General features: G+C 40.1%; 1 protein-coding gene across 13 annotated transcripts in view; it reads right to left on the bottom strand.

Moving 5' to 3' along the window:
• The window catches only part of GAB1 (GRB2 associated binding protein 1), a 130,560-nt gene that overhangs the window by 42,120 nt on the left and 65,216 nt on the right, over positions 1-23,224 (bottom strand). For all 13 annotated transcript variants that reach the window (XR_010840986.1, XM_067035595.1, XM_059066769.2 and 10 more), the window contains one exon: positions 1,372-1,666. Coding sequence is in view for 12 of the 13 variants with exons in the window: in XM_059066769.2 (XP_058922752.1) it covers positions 1,372-1,666 (295 nt within the window). In the remaining variant the exon portion in view is untranslated. The remainder of the gene's footprint in view (positions 1-1,371; positions 1,667-23,224) is intronic.

The raw sequence follows: 23,224 nt of genomic DNA, 5'->3' as shown, positions 1-23,224 counted from the left end.
ATAAAAATTTATTTTAAAAAAAAATTCTTCTTGAGGCCTTTAATCACGTAGCTCCTCCCAGGAAAGGCACTCAAATCTCAGATCCTCAAGCAAGTCTCCCCATGCCTTTATCATTCATAGCCCTCTGCTCCAGCCGAGGAGGAGTCTACTCCACCTCTGGGCCCTTCTCTAGCCCCTAAGCCTGTAGGTTCTGCATCCCTCCTTTCACTGACGTAGATATAACACTATTTCCTTCAAAAGCCTACAGTTCACAACTGGTCTTTCTCCAAGAAGCTTTTCTTCACTACCTCTTTTTCAAAACTCGAGACCCCTCTTCCTCCATGCTTTTTTTAGGACATTTATGTTAAGTAAATTCATACGTTTGTTACTTTTTCATCATGTTCTGTGACTGCTTCTCATTTGCTTTTCATAGGTATTGACAGTCACCTTGGCTATTTCATAATTCCATAATCCAATATAGTTTAAAACATAACTCCTGTATCCATCATTAGATGAATGGATAAAGAAGATGTGGTGTACACACACACACACACACACACACACACACACACACACACACACACACACAGGAATACTACTTGGCCATCAAAAAGAATTAATTTTTCCATTTTCAACAACATACACCTGGAGGGTGTTATGCTAAGTGAAATAAATCAGACAAAGAAAGACAAATACTGTATGATATCACTTATATGTGGAATCTAAAAAATATAACAAACTAGCAGGTATAACAAAAAGGAAGCAGACTCACAGATATAGAGATGAAATTAGTGGTTACCAGTGGGGAGAGGGAAGGAGGAGGGGCAAGAGAGAGGTAGGGAATTAAGGGGTACAAATTATCATGTCTAAAACAAGCTATAAGGATATACTGTACAACACAGGGAATATTGCCAATATTTTATAATAACTATAAATGGAGCATACCCTTTAAAAATTGTGAGTCACTATATTGTACACCTGTAACATATAATACTGTACACAGCAACTATACTTCAATTTTAAAAAACTCCTGAAGAATTAAGTTGAGCCACATAAAAATGTTATTTTAACAGGTTGAAATATTAAGTATCAGCAGTGTTAAGGAACTTAATATTTACCTTGGAACTCAAGAAATGCTCTTAAATAAGTATGTCTTCTTGTCATCTTCTTCAGGACATTATTTAGACACTGCCCTACAATGGTAGTCTCTCTTTCTAAAATCTATAAAAATTTCTCCCTAAACTGATTAAAAGGTTTGCTTTTTCTAAATGTTGTTGCTATTATTAAAAAAATATTATATTGTGTAACTGAAATAACAAAGAATTTTACAACAGTTTTTAAAATGTAGTAATAAAGGAGAACTCAGGTTGAGTCACAAAATCTTGAACTTACCTTCTTCTGTAGGATTAAACCCACATATGTCACAAATACAACGAACCCACTTATTCATCTCCTCTTCACTGTCTGCTACCAAGTAGAAAATCCGGTCAATGGTGTTGATATCAAAAATGTAGCTGTTTTCAAACTCTTTTTTGTTAAATGTCAATCCAGCATCAACTTGCTGACATAAATTTAAATCGATAATACGGATAGGCTTCTTGGCATGATCATTTTTGTAATATTCCAAGACATCTGGATCTCCAGTTAAACGGCCACTGCGTAACACAAACCATCTCCTCTTCCATGCCTAGGGACAAAACAAAAATATCCATCCACTGTTAACTTGAGAGAAATTTTTCAAGATGCACATTTGTCAAACCAATTTTATAAATGCATTGACTAGAGAAGGTCACAGACAATGTTTTGTTTCCACAGAATAATCTACCACTCCAGCAAAGTTTACTGATGCTTCCTCAATTAACTTAATGTGTGTATACACATTTATTGTTTTCTACTAGGTCTTCTGATAAAACATTAGAAGATACCGATTGATATTAGAAGCTATTACATTGATATGTAATATGAAGTCAACAAACCAAGGAAGATTTAGTTTTTACTAAATATAAAAAGCAAATAAATGGTGCTGGGAAAACTGGATATCCAAGTGCAAAAGAATAAAATTAGACTCTCACCGTATCAAATAAAAATTAACTCAAAATGGATCAAAGACCTACATGTAAGAGCTAAAACTAGAAAATTCTTAGAAAAACAAATATGGAAAACCTTGATGATATTAGGTTTGGTAATGATTTCTTGATTATGACAGTAAGAGCACAGGAAACAAAAGAAACGCCAGGGAAACTGGATTGCATCAAAATTGAAAACTTTTATATTTTTGAAGAACATGATCAAAGAGTGAAAAGACACCGCACAGAATGGGAGGAAATATTTGCAAATCATATATCTGATAAGAAATTAATGTCTAGAATACATACAGAACTCCTACGACTCAGTGACAACGAAAATATACAACCCAATTAAAAATTGGGCAAAGGATTTGAAGAATTTGACTCCCCAAGAAAGATATACAAATGACCAATAAGCACAAGAAAAGATGTTCAATATCACTATCAGTAGAGAAATGCACAAGGAGATACCACTTCATACACATTAGAATGGCTATTATCAAAAAAGCAGAAAATAACACGTGTGAGCCAGGATATGAAGAAATTGGGACCTTTGTACATTGCTGGTATGAACGTAAAATGGTGTAACTACTGTGGAAAATGGTATGGTGGTCCTTCAAAAAATTCCAGTGTGGGTATCTAACTCAAAAGTATGAAAAGCAGGGTCTCTCAGAGACATATCTGTACACCCATGTTCATAGCACCATTATTCACAACGGGCAAAAGGTGGAAGCAACCCAAGTGTCCACTGATGAATGAAGAGATAAATGAAATATATACAGTGAAATATTATTCAGCCTTAAAAGAAAATTCTGACACATGCTACAATCTGTATAAACCTTGAGATGTTATGGTAAATGAAATAAGCCAGTCACAAAGGGACAAAAATTGTAGGATTCTATTTATATGAGGTACCTACGGTAATCAAATTCACAGAGAGAGAAAGCAAAATGGTGGTTGCCTGGGGTTAGGGGTAAGGGGGATGGGGAGTTAGTGTTCAATGGGTAGAGTTTCAGTTTGAGAAGATGAAAAAGTTCTGGAGATAAATGATCGTGATGGTTGCACGACAATGTGAAAGTACTTAATGCTACTGAACTGTACACTTAAGAATGATTAACATGGGGCTTCGCTGGTGGCGCAGTGGTTGAGAGTCCGCCTGCCGATGCAGGGGACACGGGTTCGCGCCCCGGTCCGGGAAGATCCCACGTGCCGCGGAGCGGCTGGGCCCGTGAGCCGTGGCCGCTGAGCCTGCGCGTCCGGAGCCTGTGCTCCGCAACGGCAGAGGCCCGCGTACCGCCCACCGCCCCCCCCCAAAAAAAAGCGCAATGTTTTTCTCATGCCTTAATATCATGCCATATTTTAAGTTACAGGTTTCTCTCGCTCTCTTTTTGTTGTTGTTGGGGGATGGGGAGGAGGAGTGGGGCAAGGAGTAGGGAGGAGAAAATATGGTTTAGAAGCTTTCCGGGTCTCTCACCTGGAAAGTAAGCAAAGACATGGACTACAGATAAAATCTATATTCTCGAGAATGGGATACAACTTAAAAAAAAAAAAAATCTTTCTCCTTCTCTTCCCAACAAACATACATTGGCAACCTGGACCTATACTCAACATGTATTCCCTCCACAAGTTTTGGTAAATTTTGAGTTTGATATTATACCTAAAGAAGGCTAAAATTCTTTCACCATTACCCGCTTTAAACTCTACATTGATCAAATAATAAAAGCAGAACCAACTGTGTGAAATGGCAGGCTTCATCGGTCTTTAAACCCAACATCTCTGTCAGGAGACAAAGATGAAGCCTTTACTCCTCCGTGAGGGCCTTCCTCAGCGGGCAGTCAGCTAGATCAAAAAGAGGCCAACGATGGCAAGACTCAGTCACCTACTAAGAGACATTCTCTACTCCAGACCAAAGAGACAAAGATCTCCCAAAGAGGACACTCAAGAAGTGGAAGGACTGAGAAACAGGGCCATTTAGAAACCGCAAGGGGATCAAATCTTCTTCATGGCCACTGTACACTTCCATTCATTTGGAGAACATGATGGAGCGTGGGTCTCATCTCAGTCCTTTAGTTCTGGAAAAGTGTAACCGAGACAAAGTGTGTCTCCTCCAGTGATAACTTGGGATAATGACAGCTTTACGCTTGTGGCATTTGCAGAAATTTTCATCAGAGCAGTATTATGAGTTTGGTGCTCCACTCACAGTCTAACAAGACCAAGAATGCTCATGATGTGGGTACTGTAACCTAAGCCAATTTCACCCAAAACATTTCTTGTTTCTTCCTTAACATATATATCAGTCTATTTTTAAAAAATCTACTAAATTTATCATCACCAAAAGCAATATTAGTATGACGTGATAGGGTCTTTTTTTTTTTTTTCCCTTTTGCAGAACTTGGGCATCTGTAACACAAAAGGCATTGTGGTATCAACTAAAAACTGCTTCATTTTATCTTGAAAAAATACATGTAAACAGAGAGAAAGAAAGGGGGACTAGCTAAAATCCACATATACTTCTCCAATAGATGTTTAGTCTCAGCCTCCATCTTCGCTACATTTTTACATAAATTCTGACATGAGTCACTTTTGACTTGTAGTTCATTGATGGAGTCACAGCTAGGAAGCTGTGGCAATGGTCTGAAGCAGAGAAACGAGAACTAAGGGGCCGGGGTGGTGCATAAACCAGCTCATTTGGTCTTTAGTAACTTGGACAACTGTACTGATAACTGAATTAACTAGGGTGATAACTTAAGATTTAACATTTTAGTAGATTCTTTAAATTGAACCCATCGAAGAAAATTTAGATACTAAGAATTCAATCAACGAGATAACCAGTCAATAAGTTATTGATTATACTGTAAACATCATGCTAGGTACTTGTGGGAAGAAATACAAGAATTCATGATTCCTATTCTCAAGGAATTTACTAATTATGAAGAAAACACTTATCATACATGCAAATATTTGAGATTATAGCAATCCTGGTAAAATATATGCTGGACTATTGCTAAATGGACAGGCATTCCTTCATGGAAAAAGTTATGCAATCCTTTAATAAGAAGATCAGTAGAAAGATCACAAAGACCTAAAAATATTATATAAGTAGTTCTTTAATATCATTAATATTTTCAATTAACTTCTTGGTCTGACTGCAGCTCAAAGTTAAAAGCAAATGATTGGTGTCCAGAAGGAGAAGGTAGTGTTGGAGGTCAACAGATGCTTTAGATAGTACTCAAAAGTCATAAAGTGTTAAATTCACATGAATTTAGCACTGGCTTCTGGATTATAAAAATCCATTTAGTTAATATATGACATCTACTTATTTTGAAATAAATATCATCTCTTAGTAAAAGGATGCCTTCACAGATACCTCCCTATCAAACAGTAAGCTGAAAAAAGGAATAGAGAAGTAAAGAGAAAGGAAAACACAGTATTATGTCACTTATCCAGGGCCATCAAGGAATCACATCTTTTTGTAAAAGTGATTTCTCCAGATAGTGAAGGTTCTGTCTTTAAATACAGAAATGACCTTTTAAAACTTTAATGTCTTTCATGGAAATCTTTCTAAAATGCCTTACTACATAATTCATTGAACATAATTCATCCATTCCCCAATGACTCAGAGCAAGTATCACAGGCATCAATTTCTATACTGCACTTCAGAGAAGCTCTCGGGCTGCAGGACTGTTCAGAGGGTTCTCTGTCCCTGTACTAAATAGTGCCATACTGCTGTGCTGGTATATAGTTCATCTCTAACCGTTTAAATACAGACTCTTTTTTTCTCTTAAGTTTTCACCAATTGTCACTTCTCCTTTCTAAGCATATGGTTTATAGCAGGGGTCCCCAACCCCTGGTGGCCTGTTAGGAACCAGGCCGCACGGCAGGAGGCGAGCGGCGGGAGCGCGAGCGAGTGAAGCTTCATCTGCCGCTGCCCACTGCTCGCATCACCACCAGAACAAACCCTATCTCCCCTCCACCCCACCCACTCCGTGGAAAAACTGTCTTTCACGGAACCGGCCCCCGGTGCCAAAAAAACCCGGCCCCTGGTCCCCTGGGACCGCTGGTTTATAGGATGCCAAACTGTCTCCTGCCTCAGGGACTTTGCACATGCTGTTTCCTAAGTCCGGGATGTTCTTTCCTCTCTTTGCCAGGCAGACTTTGACCTTTAGGCCTTCCCTTCCCTGACCACCCTCAACTCAACCACCACCGGTTGTAGAGCAGGGCATAATGTTAGGGAATCCCATCACATACTGATGTAGTGATTTTTGTATTTTACAATCCACTTTTTCTTTGTATTTATTTATTTAGTATCTAACTCCCCAAGCAGACCATAAAGTCCGAGAAGACAGTGACCACGTCTGCTTTATTTGCCATTAACGTACTCAACGCAGAGCGAGGGCCGAGTACTTAGAAATACTTGTACAATAAATAGAATTCCCCTAAGACTATGAAGTTGTAAAATTTTTGAGACTATTCGATTAGATATATTGGCCACCCTGAATAGAAAGCCGTGTGCTTTCAAAACCTCTTCCACTTGAGAAAAATACTGAACATTTACATCATAAAAGAAACATAACTGAGCTTTACAAAAAACACACACACAAAACACCTTGGGAAAATGACCAAAAAAAGAGAATAGAATGAAATATGTCCCTTTGCTACAGCTCATGTGTCACTCTTTGTCATCCAGTTGACTGTGGCTCCCCCAAACATTTCTTTGCCTCCCTCTTGAAATGATACTGTTAAAATATAATAGGCCCTTGGAAACTAAAATACATAGCCAAGAAATGAACAGCAGTGAATTGCAGGGCACTAGACAGATTGGGCTAGCGATTACAGAGGCCGAGAAGACATTATCTAAGAGATGAACCCTTGCAGCAGGAAATTACAGCATGAAAACACAGAATTTAGCCAAGCAGCACCTGCCACTTATTTATTTATTTTTAATGTGATCCAAATGTGAATGTTTGTCTCAGTCGCAAAATGAGTCACTCTCATTGAATCTGGCACAGATTAAACTGGAAAACAAAAGCAATTACATAAACTACACACTTTAATAAGGCAGATACAAAGGTTCTCTGGATTAGGGTACAAAGCACAATTTAGCCACAGAATAAAGCTTGATGCTCGACAAGAGAACTGACATCAGCACCCTTGCTAATCACAGCACAAAAGCTTCTCTATGTTTTGTCTGAGCACAAAACGGGTCCACATAAATCAGTCTTTGTTATCTGAAAATATCTGGGATTCTTAAAGTTTGCCCTATTTTTATCCTTGCTGCCTTGGTAGCCCTGGAGAAAGCTGTACATTGCCTCGCCAATCCTACAGAGCAGTAACAGACGAAGAGGACACGTTCTCTAGAAACCCTCAAAAACACTCCAAGCAATTTTAAACAAAATGCATGTGAAAAAACGTTTTATCTACTGGAAAATGAGCAGATGTGCTTGAGAAGAACTATGCAAACATTTATTTTGTTGTCGTTTCCTACATGCAATAGTCACTTCAACCTGAAGTTGAATAAATGATGCAGTAAAAAGATTTCACCAGCAGGTCTGCATTTTGAAGCAGCTTTAAAAGCACCATACTCTGATACCGGTGTCCCATCTCAGGGTTTCAAGATTAACTTTGGCTACTATATTAACATCAAAAGAGAACAGCATGGAGAGTCCATGGATCCCAGTGGAAATACATTTAGATCAGACTGCCAAACTAAATATCCAAAATGCTTGGAGTAATTTGCATTGCCATCTACCCATTCCCTATGTTTGGTGACTGCCTACCGCCTGCAGAGTTTGCCCTGCCAAACTCTCTGGCAGGGCACACGGGGCTCTGCCAGCCTCTCCCTATCTCTCCAGCCTCACTTCTTGCCTCTCTGCCTTCCAACCACATCGGAAATGCTTGCAGGTCCCCTAATACTCTGCTTCTGTCCTGCCTCTGGCCCTGATACAGGCTGCCCCTTGGCACATAATCCACCCCCTGGATTTAGCTCAGATTTCAGGGCACCATCCCTAAGTGGCCCCCTCCAAGCTCTCCATTTCCCCCTCGTTCCCAGTTACCGTGTTTGACATCCCTACGAGTGAGCATCTCGAGGGCTGGAGCCATGTCTTTTCACCTTTCATCTTTCTTCTCCTAGTCCCAAGGAGGTGCTCATTCAGTATCTGCTGAATATGCCAATCAAAGGACACATGGATAAAAACATGGAAGTTCTCACACGTTCTAGGCATTCTGGGGATACTGACATGACTGCAGTCTGCCCAGCCCATTTGCAATTTGGCTGACAAGAATTTGTCAGGCAAGGTAGAGGTGCATAAACCTTGAATTCATTTGTTTTTAAAACGCTACAGATATGAGAGGAATTTTTATACTGCATTTTAAAGGAACTGCTCTTTTAAATAATTTCTGTATTTAAGCCAACTGCATACATCATACTGAAGACAGATTTGTCACATGGAAGCAAGGTTCCAATACAGGTTTATCACATACCTACAGAGTATGTGTACATACACATTGGCAAGAAAGTACAGATGGAGTCCCATTACCTCGTGGGAAGAAAAAAAATTCAATCTGGATTAGCCCCAAACCATGACCTGTGATACTATTATTAACAAACTCACAAAATATGTCTAATTTGCCTAAATGGCAAATGGGCTCAGTTTTAAAGAAAAACATTGCGAATGCTGCACACACTTGTTTTCTGAGCTTTCTCTGCTATAAGTGATGGAACACAGGCTTGGTACAATGCTTCCCAAGACTCCCATATCGCTTCCCTGTACTTCTACTGGAAGAGCTAATTACTGAAGAAATAGCCAATAAATGGATGGGCAAAGAGAAGATGTCAGGGCGGTCCAGCGATTCTCAACTCTAACTCTAGGTAAGAAATATCTAGAGAAATTTACTTAAAAAAAAAGATTGAGGGGCTTCCCTGGTGGCGCAGTGGTTTAGAATCCGCCCGCCGATGCAGGGAGCACGGGTTCGTGTCCCGGTCCGGGAAGATCCCACGTGCCGCGGAGCGGCTGGGCCCGTGAGCCATGGCCGCTGAGCCTGCGCGTCCGGAGCCTGTGCTCCGCAACGGGAGAGGCCACAGCAGTGAGAGGCCTGTGTACCACAAAAAAAAAAAAAAAAGATTGATGCCTGGGGGCCTCACCTCAGGCCAACTAAACTGGAGTGTAGGGCATTAGCCCTAGCACCAGCATAGGTAGTTTTTTTTTTTTTTTTTTTTTTTTTTTTTTTTGCGGTATGCGGGCCTCTCACTGCTGTGGCCTCTCCCGTTGCGGAGCACAGGCTCCGGACGCACAGGCTCAGCGGCCATGGCTCACGGGCTCAGTCGCTCCGCGGCATGTGGGATCTTCCCGGACCAGGGCACGAACCCGTGTCTCCTGCATCGGCAGGCGGATTCTCAACCACTGCGCCACCAGGGAAGCCCGCATAGGTAGTTTTAAATACTCACCAGGTGATTCATATGTGCCACCAAGACTTGAGAACCACTGGTCCAATCAACAGAATTAGGTGGCTTCTTCAAATAGAATGAAAGAAACAAACAAACATAGAGGTCCTTTAAAGCTTTCATCTATCTAATTCCTCATCTCCTCAAGCCTTCGCCTCTTGCCAAGGTAGTTTATCTTCTCCCTTCTTGTCTTTGTTGACAAGATTTATCCTATCGGGCGGCAAATATGTTTGAACTCCTTTCTCCTGTCGGAAACCTGATCTATCCTCCAAGGTTCTGTCCAAACTTTCCCTTTTCCTCGCCACACCTTCCCTCTGGAGCCTTGGCCATCCATCCATCAGATAACTGGCCTGGAAACTCCTTTGCATGGCTATGGACAGTTTGGAACCAGCAGTTATTTTACTGTGTACATCTCCAGATGTTCCAAATGCTTGTGAATTATTTTCCCGAGTTCTTTGAACGCGGAGATCGTTCCCTTAAATTTGTTTTGTATCTGTTGCAGCGCTTCACCCGTTGTGAAGCCCTCAAAGCCTCGACAGGATGCTTTTAAAGTTTTCTTTTCATCACAGTGATTGCGGAGAGTCAGTGAACTTAAATGGATAAGACCTCAGGGAAAGAAAAAAAGAAGTCCACGGTTGTTATTAGGGTAGTCCAAACTCCCTTTACAGGTTGGCATACAAGGTTCTCCAAAACCATACTTACCTGCCTGGCCTTTCCAGCCAATGCGCACATTTTGTTGTTTTGTTTTGAGTCTAACACATCCTCTCTCTCTCTCTCACCCAATGATCCTGCTCAGTCTTCAAGAGGCAGCTCGATACCTCTTCTTTGCAGCTTCCCTCAACTTCCTCTGAGTTAAGGCTTCTCTGAACTCTCAGGCACACAGGTCCCAAGTCGCCCATTAACAAGGCCATTCTGTTCGAGCAGTTCAGAAAGACCTCTGATGACTGCATTCAGGTCTCTCTAGTTGCTGAAATCCTCGAGTTTACCTTGATCCGATAAACTGAAGAACAGCACTTTCTATATTCTTGAGCAACCTGCCTTTCCATCATGAAACATCACCACTAATTTTACTAACCCTATATTATCCTAGGAAACTGGGGGGAAAAGTAGAGTGGAACTTGCTTATTCTGAAATCTCTTAAAAGGTATTTCATGACTGATATTTAAGGAAAGAAGGTCATGACTGTGAATTCAAAATTTACGTATAATCTGAGAAATCTGTAAAATGTTAATGGTTGAAGACATGGGTTTCACAAGACGAAAATGTTATTTTTAATAAGGTAGGTTTTAATCTAAACTTCATCAGCAGGGTAATGGTTAAATTTAAATAAATAACGAGCTATCTATGCAATAGTAAGTTGATGCAAAACATTTTAAAAAGTGAGATAGATCTCACCTATGTATGAAAAATGCTCACAAGATAACTGTTAAATTTTTTTTAAAAGTGAGTTACAGAACTTTATGATTTCATTTAGTCTGAAGTGATTGTGTGCTTGTACATGTAAACTATGTTTAGAGAGCAGGTCTGGAAGGAGACACAACGGAAGTGTTAAATGTGGTCGTTCCAGGAATAGGGATGGGAGGGTCAGACCAGTTTCATGTTTTTATTTTATATGATTCTGTGCAGTCTGATTTTTTTCAAGGAGCTTCCATTTACTACTGTTATAATTTTTTAAAATATTACATGATTTAAAAGCTTATAGGTAGAAATGCTCTGAAAAACAGTTTATTAATTAATATTTTTAAATCTAGGAATGATATACACACAAAAAAAATTTATTTCTGTATGGAAATGCATACTCTTCTTCTTATTCTGCAATTAGTGAATAAATTTAGCCTTTCTTTTAAATATAGAATTCCAGGATACATCTGGAGAGAGTCTTGGTCAGGAAATAGCTTAGACAAAGTATAACTACTTTTGTTTTCAAGACTGGAATTTAGAGGGTTAAAAAGAAAAAAAAAAGTAAAGTTGGTAACACTTAAAATAGAGAAACAAATTTCTTCCCCCAAAGTCCAGTGGTTATAATAGTCTCACAATTTTAGTTTATTTTAAAAACAATGTCAGTAAATGGTTAATATACTTAGATAGTTAAATATCTAAAATAAGCACTTTGGGAATTAACTTTACCTATTAAAAATATTAAATTTCCATCATAATAATACAACCAAGGTAAATAAAATAAAGAAAAACAAATTAACCACCAAGCAGGGACAAAAGAAAACCGTTTGCTTTAAAATACTTGAGTTGTTTTCCAGGAAGCACCATCTTTTCTCATAGAGCAAAATAAGGAAAAAACACACTCGGTGGAAGTTTCCACTCCACTGGCTCTGTCATTATGATCATCTGTTCCAAACACACACAAGCCTAAAATTTCCTGTTTTCAAACTATTGTCACCATTTTCTAGCCTAGTGTTATCTGTGCTAACTTTAGCTTAGTAATATAAACAAAAGAATACACCAAAAATAATGCAGAACAATGCCTAGATATAGGCTAACAACTGCGCCGCAAACCTTTTAAATCAGAGTTTACATATGCTGCCCGGACAAAAACAAATTAGCTAGACCTGAACCAATTTCATAATAGCAAAACAACAACAAAAAAATCAAATTTAACTCAAAAGCTACAGTAGCTGGGGAAAAAAATTCAGGGAATTTTAAATTCTTAATGAACAATCGTATCATATCATTTACTTGTTGAAAGTAAACGTGCATATCATTTACTTGTTGAAATCATTGCTAAACTGATGCCTACCTCAAAGCTCTGGTGTTAGGTCCTGCATCAAACGAACAAACAAACAAAAAAGCAATGATGAAAACTCCCCAGTATTTAATATACACAAACTAGTTTTTATATCTTTTGGGGTCACAGACCGCTTTGAGAATCTAATGAAAGCAATGGAACCTTTTCTTAGAAAAAGGCACAGACATAATATTGCACAGCTTCAGGGACCCCTGGGGCACATGTTAAGAATGCTCGAAATAGGACTACCCCTTAATACTTCTTACAAAAAGAACAGTTTGATATGAGACCTTGGACCCCAACCAGGCGTATCACTTACTAAAGTTCCACAGGAAGGTAGATTACCTCATGGTATTAACTCTCAACACAGCACTGTGGGGCAGGTTGAATATATTTTTACTTGTGAATACTAGTTCATCTCTCATCATATTTCCACACTAATTCTGGGGCTTTTCAAGGCTTCCTTATCCTGACCAGGAGGAGTCTGAAGAGAGGCAGGAGCCTGGCTAGCAGTGGATCCAAGATAAGCTTGCAATGTCCTGTCTGGCTGGGAATGAAGGTCTGGGGTGATGGTACAGCTGAACCTGTACTGGGAAGAAAGACCACCTGCCTTGGGTTTCGTCTGTTCTCACCCTTTTCCTGCCACCGCATGCACTAAGGGTCAGTGAGCTCATATCAGGGTGTGGTCATAGGAAAGTGGGGTCAGGGAGTGCACCTGAACTTTTGGAATCAGCCTCCAGCCTAGACAAAAGGTAGCTGGAGTCATATGCAATCTGGCCAGCTAGAGATTTAGAATGGGTGCCACAGCTAGCGACAGAGCAAGTATGTACCTGGCCGTGTCGTCTGTGTATCTCCCTAAGAACCTGTGGAGGCAGAGGTGGCACAAATGTCCAGGCAGACTCTTAGCAATCTAGCTGAAAAACAGCAAAAGTACAAGGCAGGGCTGTGAGCTCCAAACACGCCCAGAGTCACTGAACCATTCATTTCATCTCTACGAATCTCACCTAAAGAAACAATGCAGAATGCAGCTAAATATATAGGCATCGAAACACTCTACACCGTACTGTTTATTTATGGGAGTAAATATTTGAAACAATCTAAATATCCAACAATAGGGTGACCAACCATCCCAGTTTTCCCAGGACTGTCCCGGTTTTGGAAGTCAAAGTTCTACGTCCTGACACCCCTCAGTCCTGAGCAAACCAGGAAGGTTGGTGAGACTAGGAAATTGAGTAAATAAATTAAGATACATCTCCATGAAGATGTCTGACATAATCAGTAAAATGATGCTTTTCAATGGCATTTTTTAAGATCCCCCATCCCCATGGTCAGAAATTTCCAAAACACTGAGCGAGCCTGGCAAGGACCTAACCTTTTTCATTTGGAGTAACTGCAATCTGGTGTGAAGGAAAACTGGAACACCTTCCTTCCTTCTCCGGCTCTCTGTCACCTGCACCAGGTAAAGCTGACTGCTCCAGGGTATCCAGAGCACCTGTGCAAACTTCTATTTGAGTACTCTCCTCTTGGATGTCAATCAGTCCCTTGTACAGCTGCTTTCCTCCCCAAGATCTTGTCCCATTCCTCTTCAATCTAAGTGCTTAGCATAGTGCATAGCAGGCAAGGGCTTGGCGTCTTAAAAGGCATGTGTGATTACTTACCTGAACTAATGAACGAACAAATCAGTGTCTCCTGGTGACCCTGAAAATGCTGTCTCTGTCCTTCGCTAACTTAGTCTTCACGTAAATGGATGATATGCCAAGCCAACAGTGGGCCTTCTTATTGCTAAGAGTTTGGCCATAAATCCTATCAAATCTCCTCCTCCACAAAATTCAGCCAACAAAAAGTGAAACTAACTTAATCAAGAATCAAATCAATATGAAACCATGCCAATGTGCTAAAATTCAGAAACTACAACTTCAGACAGTGCCTACAGTATTTTGGAAAGTCTACATATTTATGTTAGTATATTTATTTACATATATAATTATCCTCTCTCTTCATATATTCAACATTGGTGTGTGTGTGTGTGTGTGTGTGTGTGTAATGACATCACAGTCTCTGAGGGCCGACTGCAGTGTTATTAGGGAGAATAAAGACAAAATGCCACGTACTATGAAGTATAGTGTCAATACACGTGTTTAAGTGAAAAAGATGTGAGAACGTTACTTAAATTTTGTTGTTTAAGTGGTAGGAAATTGATATCACATCTTTTTTTTTTTTTTTTTTTTTTTTTGCGGTACGTGGGCCTCTCACTGCTGCGGCCTCTCCCGTTGCGGAGCACAGGCTCCGGACGCGCAGGCCCAGCGGCCATGGCTCACGGGCCCAGCCGCTCCGCGGCACGTGGGATCCTCCCGGACCGGGGCACGAACCCGTGTCCCCTGCATCGGCAGGCGGACTCCCAACCACTGCGCCACCAGGGAAGCCCTGATATCACATCTTAAAGTCACAATATTTTCCAACACAGATACAAATTCCAATTGCAGTTTTAGAGCAGTACTGTCCAAGGGAACTTTCTGCAATGATGCAAATGGCTACATTGATCAAAACACATTAAGTTCAAGAGGCAAGGAAGAGTAACCTCACCCAGAGAGGAGAACTAAGCACAAGGCTGAACGTGATACAAAAATTACTCCACAGATAATGGAATCAAGAGGACCTCTGATGCGAATGTGGAAGACTTAGCCCAAGCACGGATAATGATGTTCTCCCCACCCCCCATCACAGAGGGGAGTGTCACCCTTTGAAGACGTGATTCTTTGGGGGAAAACACTTTTTCATTCACGTAACATCCAGGTAATGTGATGATCTCATCGTACAAGAAAAACTGTTGATCATTTACCTCTCTTTGTTTTCAACAAATCGGTGCTACCTTGCCCATTCTATGATGTGTTGGCCCTAAAATGAGCCCAGCTTTCTTTTTCCTGTCAACTTTCCATCTCCCTCTACACCACCCAAGCCTCCTGACCTTTGACCAACAGGAAGTATATACAATGGACTGAAAATAACAGCGACTGGAAGGATTTGTGAATGCACGATTTAATGCTGGAGGACTAGGAGAGAAGGGCTGGGGGAAAGAGAAAAGGACTAGCTATTTCTGCCAGTGCTATTTGGCAGGACCCAATTCATCTTGAACTCCATACAAAACTGTTATCCCAGTTATACAGCTCATAAAAGCTAAAAAAAAAAAAAAAAAAAAAACAAAGGACAGTATGTACAGTAATACATATATAGATCTACCAGATGCAGTGGACACAACTTATACACTTATCTGCTTTAAGCATGTTAGAAACCCTGTGAGACTCCGCCATTCACAAAGTGCTGGCATCCGAGGTAACAGACAACAACTGACTGTGTCTGACTTGCCAACTTGGAAGTTCACTAAAGTCTATAAATGCTAAAAATAGGCCCACAAACATGTTTACGGCATTTTGAAAATACAGGACCCACACTGTTTTCTAAATATAAACCTTGAGTTTGTAGCACAGGGATTGGCTTTGGGTTCTCAGAGGTGTCATTGGGACATCCCACACTTTGGCACGGAAATTCACATTTCACTATTTTACTTTAAATATATAATTGGTAGTATTTAACTAGAGAGAAGGTGGGGTGGGTCTGGAAGGGAGAGGATGAGCAGAAAAAGATGGTATCTCTTCCCCCATTTAATTAGAGGGCTTCAGACGACCACAGACCCCCAATTCTTTGTGGTAGGATCAGACCGTCATGAAATTCTGAAAAGGGATATCTTGCCTATATTTTTCCACTCTTTATATCCACTCTCCAATCCAGTCCCTGCCCCCTTCCTAAGACTGTAGGTGCTACTGCAGTAGATAGAGAAAGTCAGATGGAACATGTACACATGTGTAAAAGTCCCTGCATCCCAAATGGTCCATGAGTGCAGGCGTGCTGAAGGCAGCAATTCTTTTTTTTTTTTTTTTTTGGCCACACCACGCAGCTTCTGGGATCTTTGTTCCCTGACCAGGGATCGAACCCATTGCCTTGGCAGTGAAAGCGCAGAGTCCTAACCACTGGACCACCAGGGAATTCCCAAAGGCAACAATTCTAATTCTTGTCCAGTTCCTGAAAAGTGAAATCATTCTAAATCAAACACGGGAAAATTCCAACTAAAACCCACAATGCTCATATCAACTGGGATTGCTGAGGGGGAGAGTGGTATACTAAGACTATGAAAGAGTTAAAGGAATATTTTATTAGTGCAGAAAAACATGTCTATTTGGTCCCTTAAGTTATGTAAAATTACTTTTTGATTTTAATTTCTGGTTAGAATTTGTTTCGATTTTATCCTCCGCATTGAATTCTACTAAATCTTTAAAATTTAGCAGCTATTAAAAAAAAAAATAAGAGAAAGAAAAACCTACAGCAACAGACTTAGCTCTGTATGTTATACACTTCAAATATCTGTGCCTCTTAAAGTCCTGTGGTAGAATCTATATTTCTGGAGGTGATGCAACATCCAGGTGAAATATTCTCCAAAATAAATGTGTCAGTCGTATGGGCATTTTCTTAACAAATTTATCTGTAATAAACTACAAGCAATAACAAATTCAACTGAAAAATTAGGGGAAATTATATATACTCCTACCATCATCCCATATTTTCATCTAATTTTTATTCATTTACATATATACTTTCTAAGTATACTATTTAAATAAAGATGACTGTGTTTTTGGTTTCCTGAGCCACACTTCTTTCAGGAGCTTAAAATTGTCAAGTTTAAAATTTTAATTCGGGCTTGCCTGGTGGTGCAGTGGTTGAGAGTCCGCCTGCCGATGCGGCGGACGCGGGTTCGTGTCCCGGTCCGGGAGGATCCCACGTGCCGCGGAGCGGCTGGGCCCGTGAGCCACGGCCGCTGCTGAGCCTGCGCGTCCGGAGCCTGTGCTCCGCAAGGGGAGAGGCCACAGCAGTGAGAGGCCCGCGGAAAAAAATTTTAATTCACTAGTATTGATTAATTTTTCCAGGTCTTGCTTATCATGCTAGAATTATGGAAATAAAGGTGAAGCCCTCACTGAATGCTTTCTGAAACCCGATAAAGAAAACACATTTAACGATTGTAAAAACACAAGACATTTATTTACCATGGGTTTTCTTAGCACAGCATCCCAGATACACTTTAGCAATTAAGATATTTAATTATAACCCAAATGATGTCCTGCTGGGCCTTGTCCAATTTGCTACAGTATGTAGTTGATGCCCTAAGCAAATAATGATGAAAACAAACATTTATCTTCTCCAAAGAAATGCTATCACCTTGTTTATCAATAATGGCAATCTCATACTGTATAGACCAATTTATTAAATCTAACAGATGAAGACTTTATTCCAGAAAAAAAGATCTTTTGATACTTCAACTTATGTTAGGCATTGTAACCTGAAGACAGTCTCAGAATAAACATCTCGACTTCTAGGCCATTTAAATGTTTATACCTTAAAAATTAAAAGATGAGGCAATCTAGTTATAGATTATCTACTATGAACAAAGGATAGTTTGGTCCAAAACCAGAGGAGAAGTTAAGGAGAAACAAAATATCTCTAGTTAAATTTGACTAGCTTTAAAGGAGAAATGAAAACAAAAGTACCGCTCTGTATTTTGTTGAGTAATTGACCATGAAAAGGCAAAGGAATGAGATTTTCATTTAAAGATTAAGATTACGTAACCCTAGGCTGGCTGAGGTCAATGAGTTTTGGGTAACTAGATCTAATTCTTGGTGGAGCAAAGACAAAGAATAAAAAACACAAGACCTTTAGCTAGCCTCCTAGACGTAGCACTGAAGTCCCCACGCCAACCCCATATGGCTTTCTAATCTTTAGGAGCAATTGGAAAAGAATAATCAGAAATAAAAACTATTCAGCACTGTAGCCATCACGAATTCCTTGGGGGGGGGGCAACATAGGAGGCTGGGGAGTGGGAGGTACAAACTATTGGCTGTAAGACAGGCTACAAGGATGTATTGTATAATACAGGGAATATAGCCAATCGTTTGTAATAACTGTAAATGAGGTATAACCTTTAAAAATTGTATTGAAAATAAAAAATTATAAAAGAAGAAAGAATTTAAGGAAAAAAAAAAAAAGAATCCCTTATGGTTCCTCTCAGCTTAGTCCTTTCACCAAATGGCTTAGAGGGCAACCATAAGTAACCATTTGTTTATACGCAGACTCCTAGGAACTCTCTCTTCACTGCTCTATTCTCAAAACCTAACACACACAATGCTTGACAAAAGTAAGGACCCAACGAGTGGTGACTGAGTGAATGAATGAACGAAAGTCTTCATGAATAAGATGAACCTTACAGTGATCAGCGTTACAGTCGTCCATAAGTAATAATTAAGTGGTTTGAGATTTGATGGTGGAAACAGGCTAGGAAAGCAAAAGAAGTATACTGTGACAATGAATTAATTGAAAAATTACCAGTAAGGCTGAATAAATGTCTACACTTTAAATATAGAAATAAGCATAATGTAGATGCTATTATATGAAAGACGCTAAATAGAAAAACCTTCCCCTAAGGTATCCAGAAGGAGCAGCAAAACACAGGGCATAAAATTATAGCAAATGCAATGCATTGAATAGGTTTCCTTTCTTCTCCATTCTGTCGTCTGCCCCCTAGTGGAGTCCTTATGAGCAGAGAAACACGTAAGAAAGCCAGGCACTACAGAAATCAGAAAAAACCAAAACAGAACACAACAGAACCGAACAAAACAAAGCACAAAGGGATTACTCTGGACTTCGACAAATCAGCTACTCAAGAGCAGAAAGTTAACTTATGAAATTCCTATTCAACACTTTTGCCCCAAAGACAAAACTCTTTTATCAACTTAGGCAGGTTCACTATTCCCTTGTGCACCTTTGGACCTTTGATTATTACCTTTTAAGGAAAAGTCGGCATCTGTAGATTGCATCTAGGTAGTGTATGGGTTTCAGGATATTTAAGAAGACAATTTACTAACTGCTAGTTTCTCAGTGCATGTGGTCAGCCCGCTTTAATTTCTGGTTTTCGGGTGTCTTTGACATGAGTGGCTAAAACAAAATCATTTCCATAAAGATGACTCTGGAAAGCTATGGATTCATTTTCACCGTATTTCAAATCAAGGCACACGTAAAGTGAAACGGAGACGCTGAACAGGGATGACAGGCACGGCTGAAGGACTCCTCTGGAAAGCAGGCTTATCTCCATGGAGAGCTTTCTGCCTGGAAAGAGGTGTGGGTTTTGTCTATGATCTCATCAGCAGCAACAGCCGACTCTCCTCCAAACCGGCTGCCCATTTTGTACTCGAGTTTTGCATTAACATGTACATTTCTTTAAATATGAAGATGACAGTCACTGCTACTGACTTATGTAAACAACCAGTCCCGTGACCCCCCTCTCCCCTTGTGACTGGTGACACATATTTGCAAGCCAGCCAGCCAGCCAGCCAGCCAGCCAGCCAGGGTTAGACAAACTACACTCACTGAACAAAACGTCAGAAAATCATCCCTGAAGGGAGATACAAGTCTTAGGAGTTTCTGGGCTTCAGTGATCCACTGGGTTCTATTTCTTAACCTCTGGAGCAATCAGAATGCTTAATAACTCATGATTATTTTAAGCAAAATGATCTCTAGAGAGGTGATACTAGATTTTCTCCCATATGTAAATACTTGAACATATAAAACTCCTGCATCGGTAAGGCTTCTGTTTTCCAGAACTGTATAAAAAAATTCAAATGAGAGGGTCCATACAAAAAACATTCAGAGACAAATAAAGGCACTAAAATAAACAGTTTCCTTAATTAGCATGTTTTAACACCCTGTGCAGAAGTGCATTGGTATGATAATTCTGGCAGGTTCTAAAAACAGTTCACTTCCAGTGATTTATGACTACATCTTACATGTAACGGCAGTTATCAGCTTAAAACACTCTCACCAGCTTTTTCATGGAGGAAACAGAGGGGCCTAAATCAGGGGAGATGAAGTATTCACGGCTTACTTTAATAAGCAAACACTCAGGATATAGGAACCCAAGACTTAGACTTTTTCTGTTCTCAGACTGAAGTGCATGCCGTGAAAGGTGAGAGGTATGAGGAGACAGCTGACACCCATCTTCCTCTGATCATTTATCTTTTCCCTTTGGACAAACGCTCAGCAACAGGAAGTATCACGAAGACCGAAGGAAACTCCTGTGCTGGTAATGCTTTTCCCAATTTCTCTTTTGTTGCTCAGATCTCTACTAGAAAAGCAAGGAAAGGCAAATTTCCACCAAAGACTCCCCCCAAAAGATTTACTCCAATCATCGAGGCTTCTATGTCAGGAAGAAGGAAGGTGGGGGGAGTTTTCCCAGCTCTCTATACTTGGATATTATGGCTCCTCGGGTTAATTTTTATCTGCTGTCTGTTTCACTACCAAATTACAATATTTATAGAGGGCAAAGCAGCTAAAGTAATTGACTTTCTTAAAACTTACTATATTTAGAAAATGATATCACTACTAAGTTTTAAATACACTAACATTATGATATAATTCTTAAAGCATGCTTATATATCGAATATAATGTTTTGGAGTCAGTTCAAATTATTCATTAAAATGAGTAACAAGGGAACAAAACAACAAAGAGGCAGCTGTTCCGTTTGTATATCTGATTTGCAGCATGTACTGTATTATGGTTAGAGCAAAACAAGCTACTCAAGAGAAGGACTGCCCCCGCTCCCAAATAGTTATATTTTAAAAATAAGTGCAGCATCATTATTAAAGACTTACGTTTATACAAGTAGCACTAACTTTTTGTGTGCTATGAAATTAAACTTATAGCGTTAATCACAATTCATAATCATATTTATTATTTTGTTTGCTGGTTTGTTCAGCATCTTTTCTCTCCAAGGAGACGATAAGCGACTTAAGAACAGACTGAGTCGCTCCTAGCACATTCGATGAAATAATAGGTGCTGAATAGAAGTATGTATATTAAAATGTTCTATTAAATTCATACCTGCAGGAGGTTAAAACATCACATTGTACAGAAGAGCTTATCAGGCAACACAATAACAGAAATCTCCACTGCAGGCAACCTCACCCCCAGCTGGACTCCAAAGAGAAGCACGTCCCGGTTTTAGCTTCTCTCCGCGGCTACCCTGGGTTGGTTATTCTTGGTTTAAACCCCTCACGCCCACCCATTCTCCACCCCTTTCTGTTTGGGGAGGGGGTGAGCGTATTTATCCTCCTCTCTTCTCCTGGCTTTACCTAATTCCTGAGCACAGTGCATTGTTTCAGAGTTCACTGGTCTTGTGTACACAGCGTTTTAAATTAGCATTTATTATTTCCTCCCCTGTCCCGCCAGCCCTAAGGGTATAAGGACCCTCATCTAAGCTCAACCCACAGCGCCATAAATAGTCCCTTCATTAAAGTCTACATTTGAACCATCTGAGCTGAGCCTCTTACCAGGACAGTAAAAGATATATCCTATTTCCAAACACTATGCTTCTTATATGACTTGTCCCTTTTAGAAACTATCTATTGAGGTCCAGCCTTGACAGACAGCTCACTTTCTCCCTACTGCCTCTTCCCTCCTTCCTCCCAAAGCAGTGATACCCCCAATTCCAGTCCCTCAATCAGAGAAACTTTGAACCACATACGAAGCTGCTATTGTAGTTTATCCGGCACAGAGTGTAACTTTCTTGGAACGATTAGCTTTCATCCTCTCCTCCATCTTCCCTCACGCCCTTCCACTGCCTAATTTTCATCTGCTGTACACATACTTTCACACTGTTCTATAACCATCTCGACTTTCTGTTTTTTTACTCTAAAGGTTGAGTCTAAGAGTTTAAAATCAGTAAAGGGCATTTACACTCTCATGACCTGTGGATGTGTGCTGTTTCCTACAGCCCCTTGGGGCTAGAATTGCCTTGGCTTCTCTTCTTGTCAAGGGTCAGTGTCACTATCCCCAGGCCACACAACAAGAGAATGTTTCTCGGGTCGCAGTCTAATGGAGTCTCTGTTCTCCACCTCATCAATTGCCTTTATCAGATCATCAACTTTTCCCAAGCTTCCCATTGTAATTCCCATTTTACCAATCCTCCCCTTTCTTAGGTCCACTCTGCTGGAGTCCTCCCCTGCCCTGCCCTTCTGTTTCACCAGGCTCTCCTCCTGTGATTTCCCGCCTTATTTTCCCAGGGTGGGTCCACCAAGCCCTACAGGCCATGCCTTCCTCCTTCTTGGTTTACTACTCATTTTGTTACATCCAAACCCTAAGAAAGGGTATATGGAAGGCATGCTTTAAAAGACAGCAGTACAAAAGATACATGCAGCCCAATGTTCATAGCAGCACTCTTTACAATACCCAAGGCATGCAAGCAACCGAAGTGTCCACTGACGGATGAACGGATAAAGATGATGTGGTATATATTGATATATATACAATGGAATACTACTCAGCCATAAAAAAGAATGAAATGATGCTATCTGCAGCAACATGGGTAGACCTAGAAGTTATCATACTAAGTGAAGTAAGTCAGAAAGAGAAATACAAACACCATATGATACCACTTATATGTGAAATCTAAAATATGATACAAATGAACTTATCTGCAAAACAGAAACAGACTCACAGACATAGAGAGCAGACTTGTGGTTGCCAAGGGGGAGGGGAAGTGGAGGAGGGATGGATTGGGAGATTAGGATTAACAGATTCACACTTACTATATATAAAATAGATAAAAAAGGACCTATTGCATAGCACAGGAAACTATATTCAATATCTTATAATAACCTATTATGGAAAATAATCTGAAAAAGAATATATATATATACATATATATGTATAACTGAATCATTTTGCTATATACCTGAAACTAGCACAACATTGTAAATCAGCTATACTTCAGTTGAAAAAATGACATATATACACTATCCAATGTAAAATAGATAGCTATTGGGAAGCAGCCACATAGCACAGGGAGATCAGCTCCGTGCTTTGTGACCACCTAGAGGGACGGGAGGGAGACACAAGAGGGA

This window comes from Kogia breviceps, chromosome 6, assembly GCF_026419965.1.
Source record: "Kogia breviceps isolate mKogBre1 chromosome 6, mKogBre1 haplotype 1, whole genome shotgun sequence".
Lineage (NCBI taxonomy): Eukaryota > Metazoa > Chordata > Mammalia > Artiodactyla > Physeteridae > Kogia > Kogia breviceps.
The sequence above is the reverse complement of the archived record's forward strand: the minus strand, read 5'-3'. Positions and strand labels throughout refer to the sequence as shown.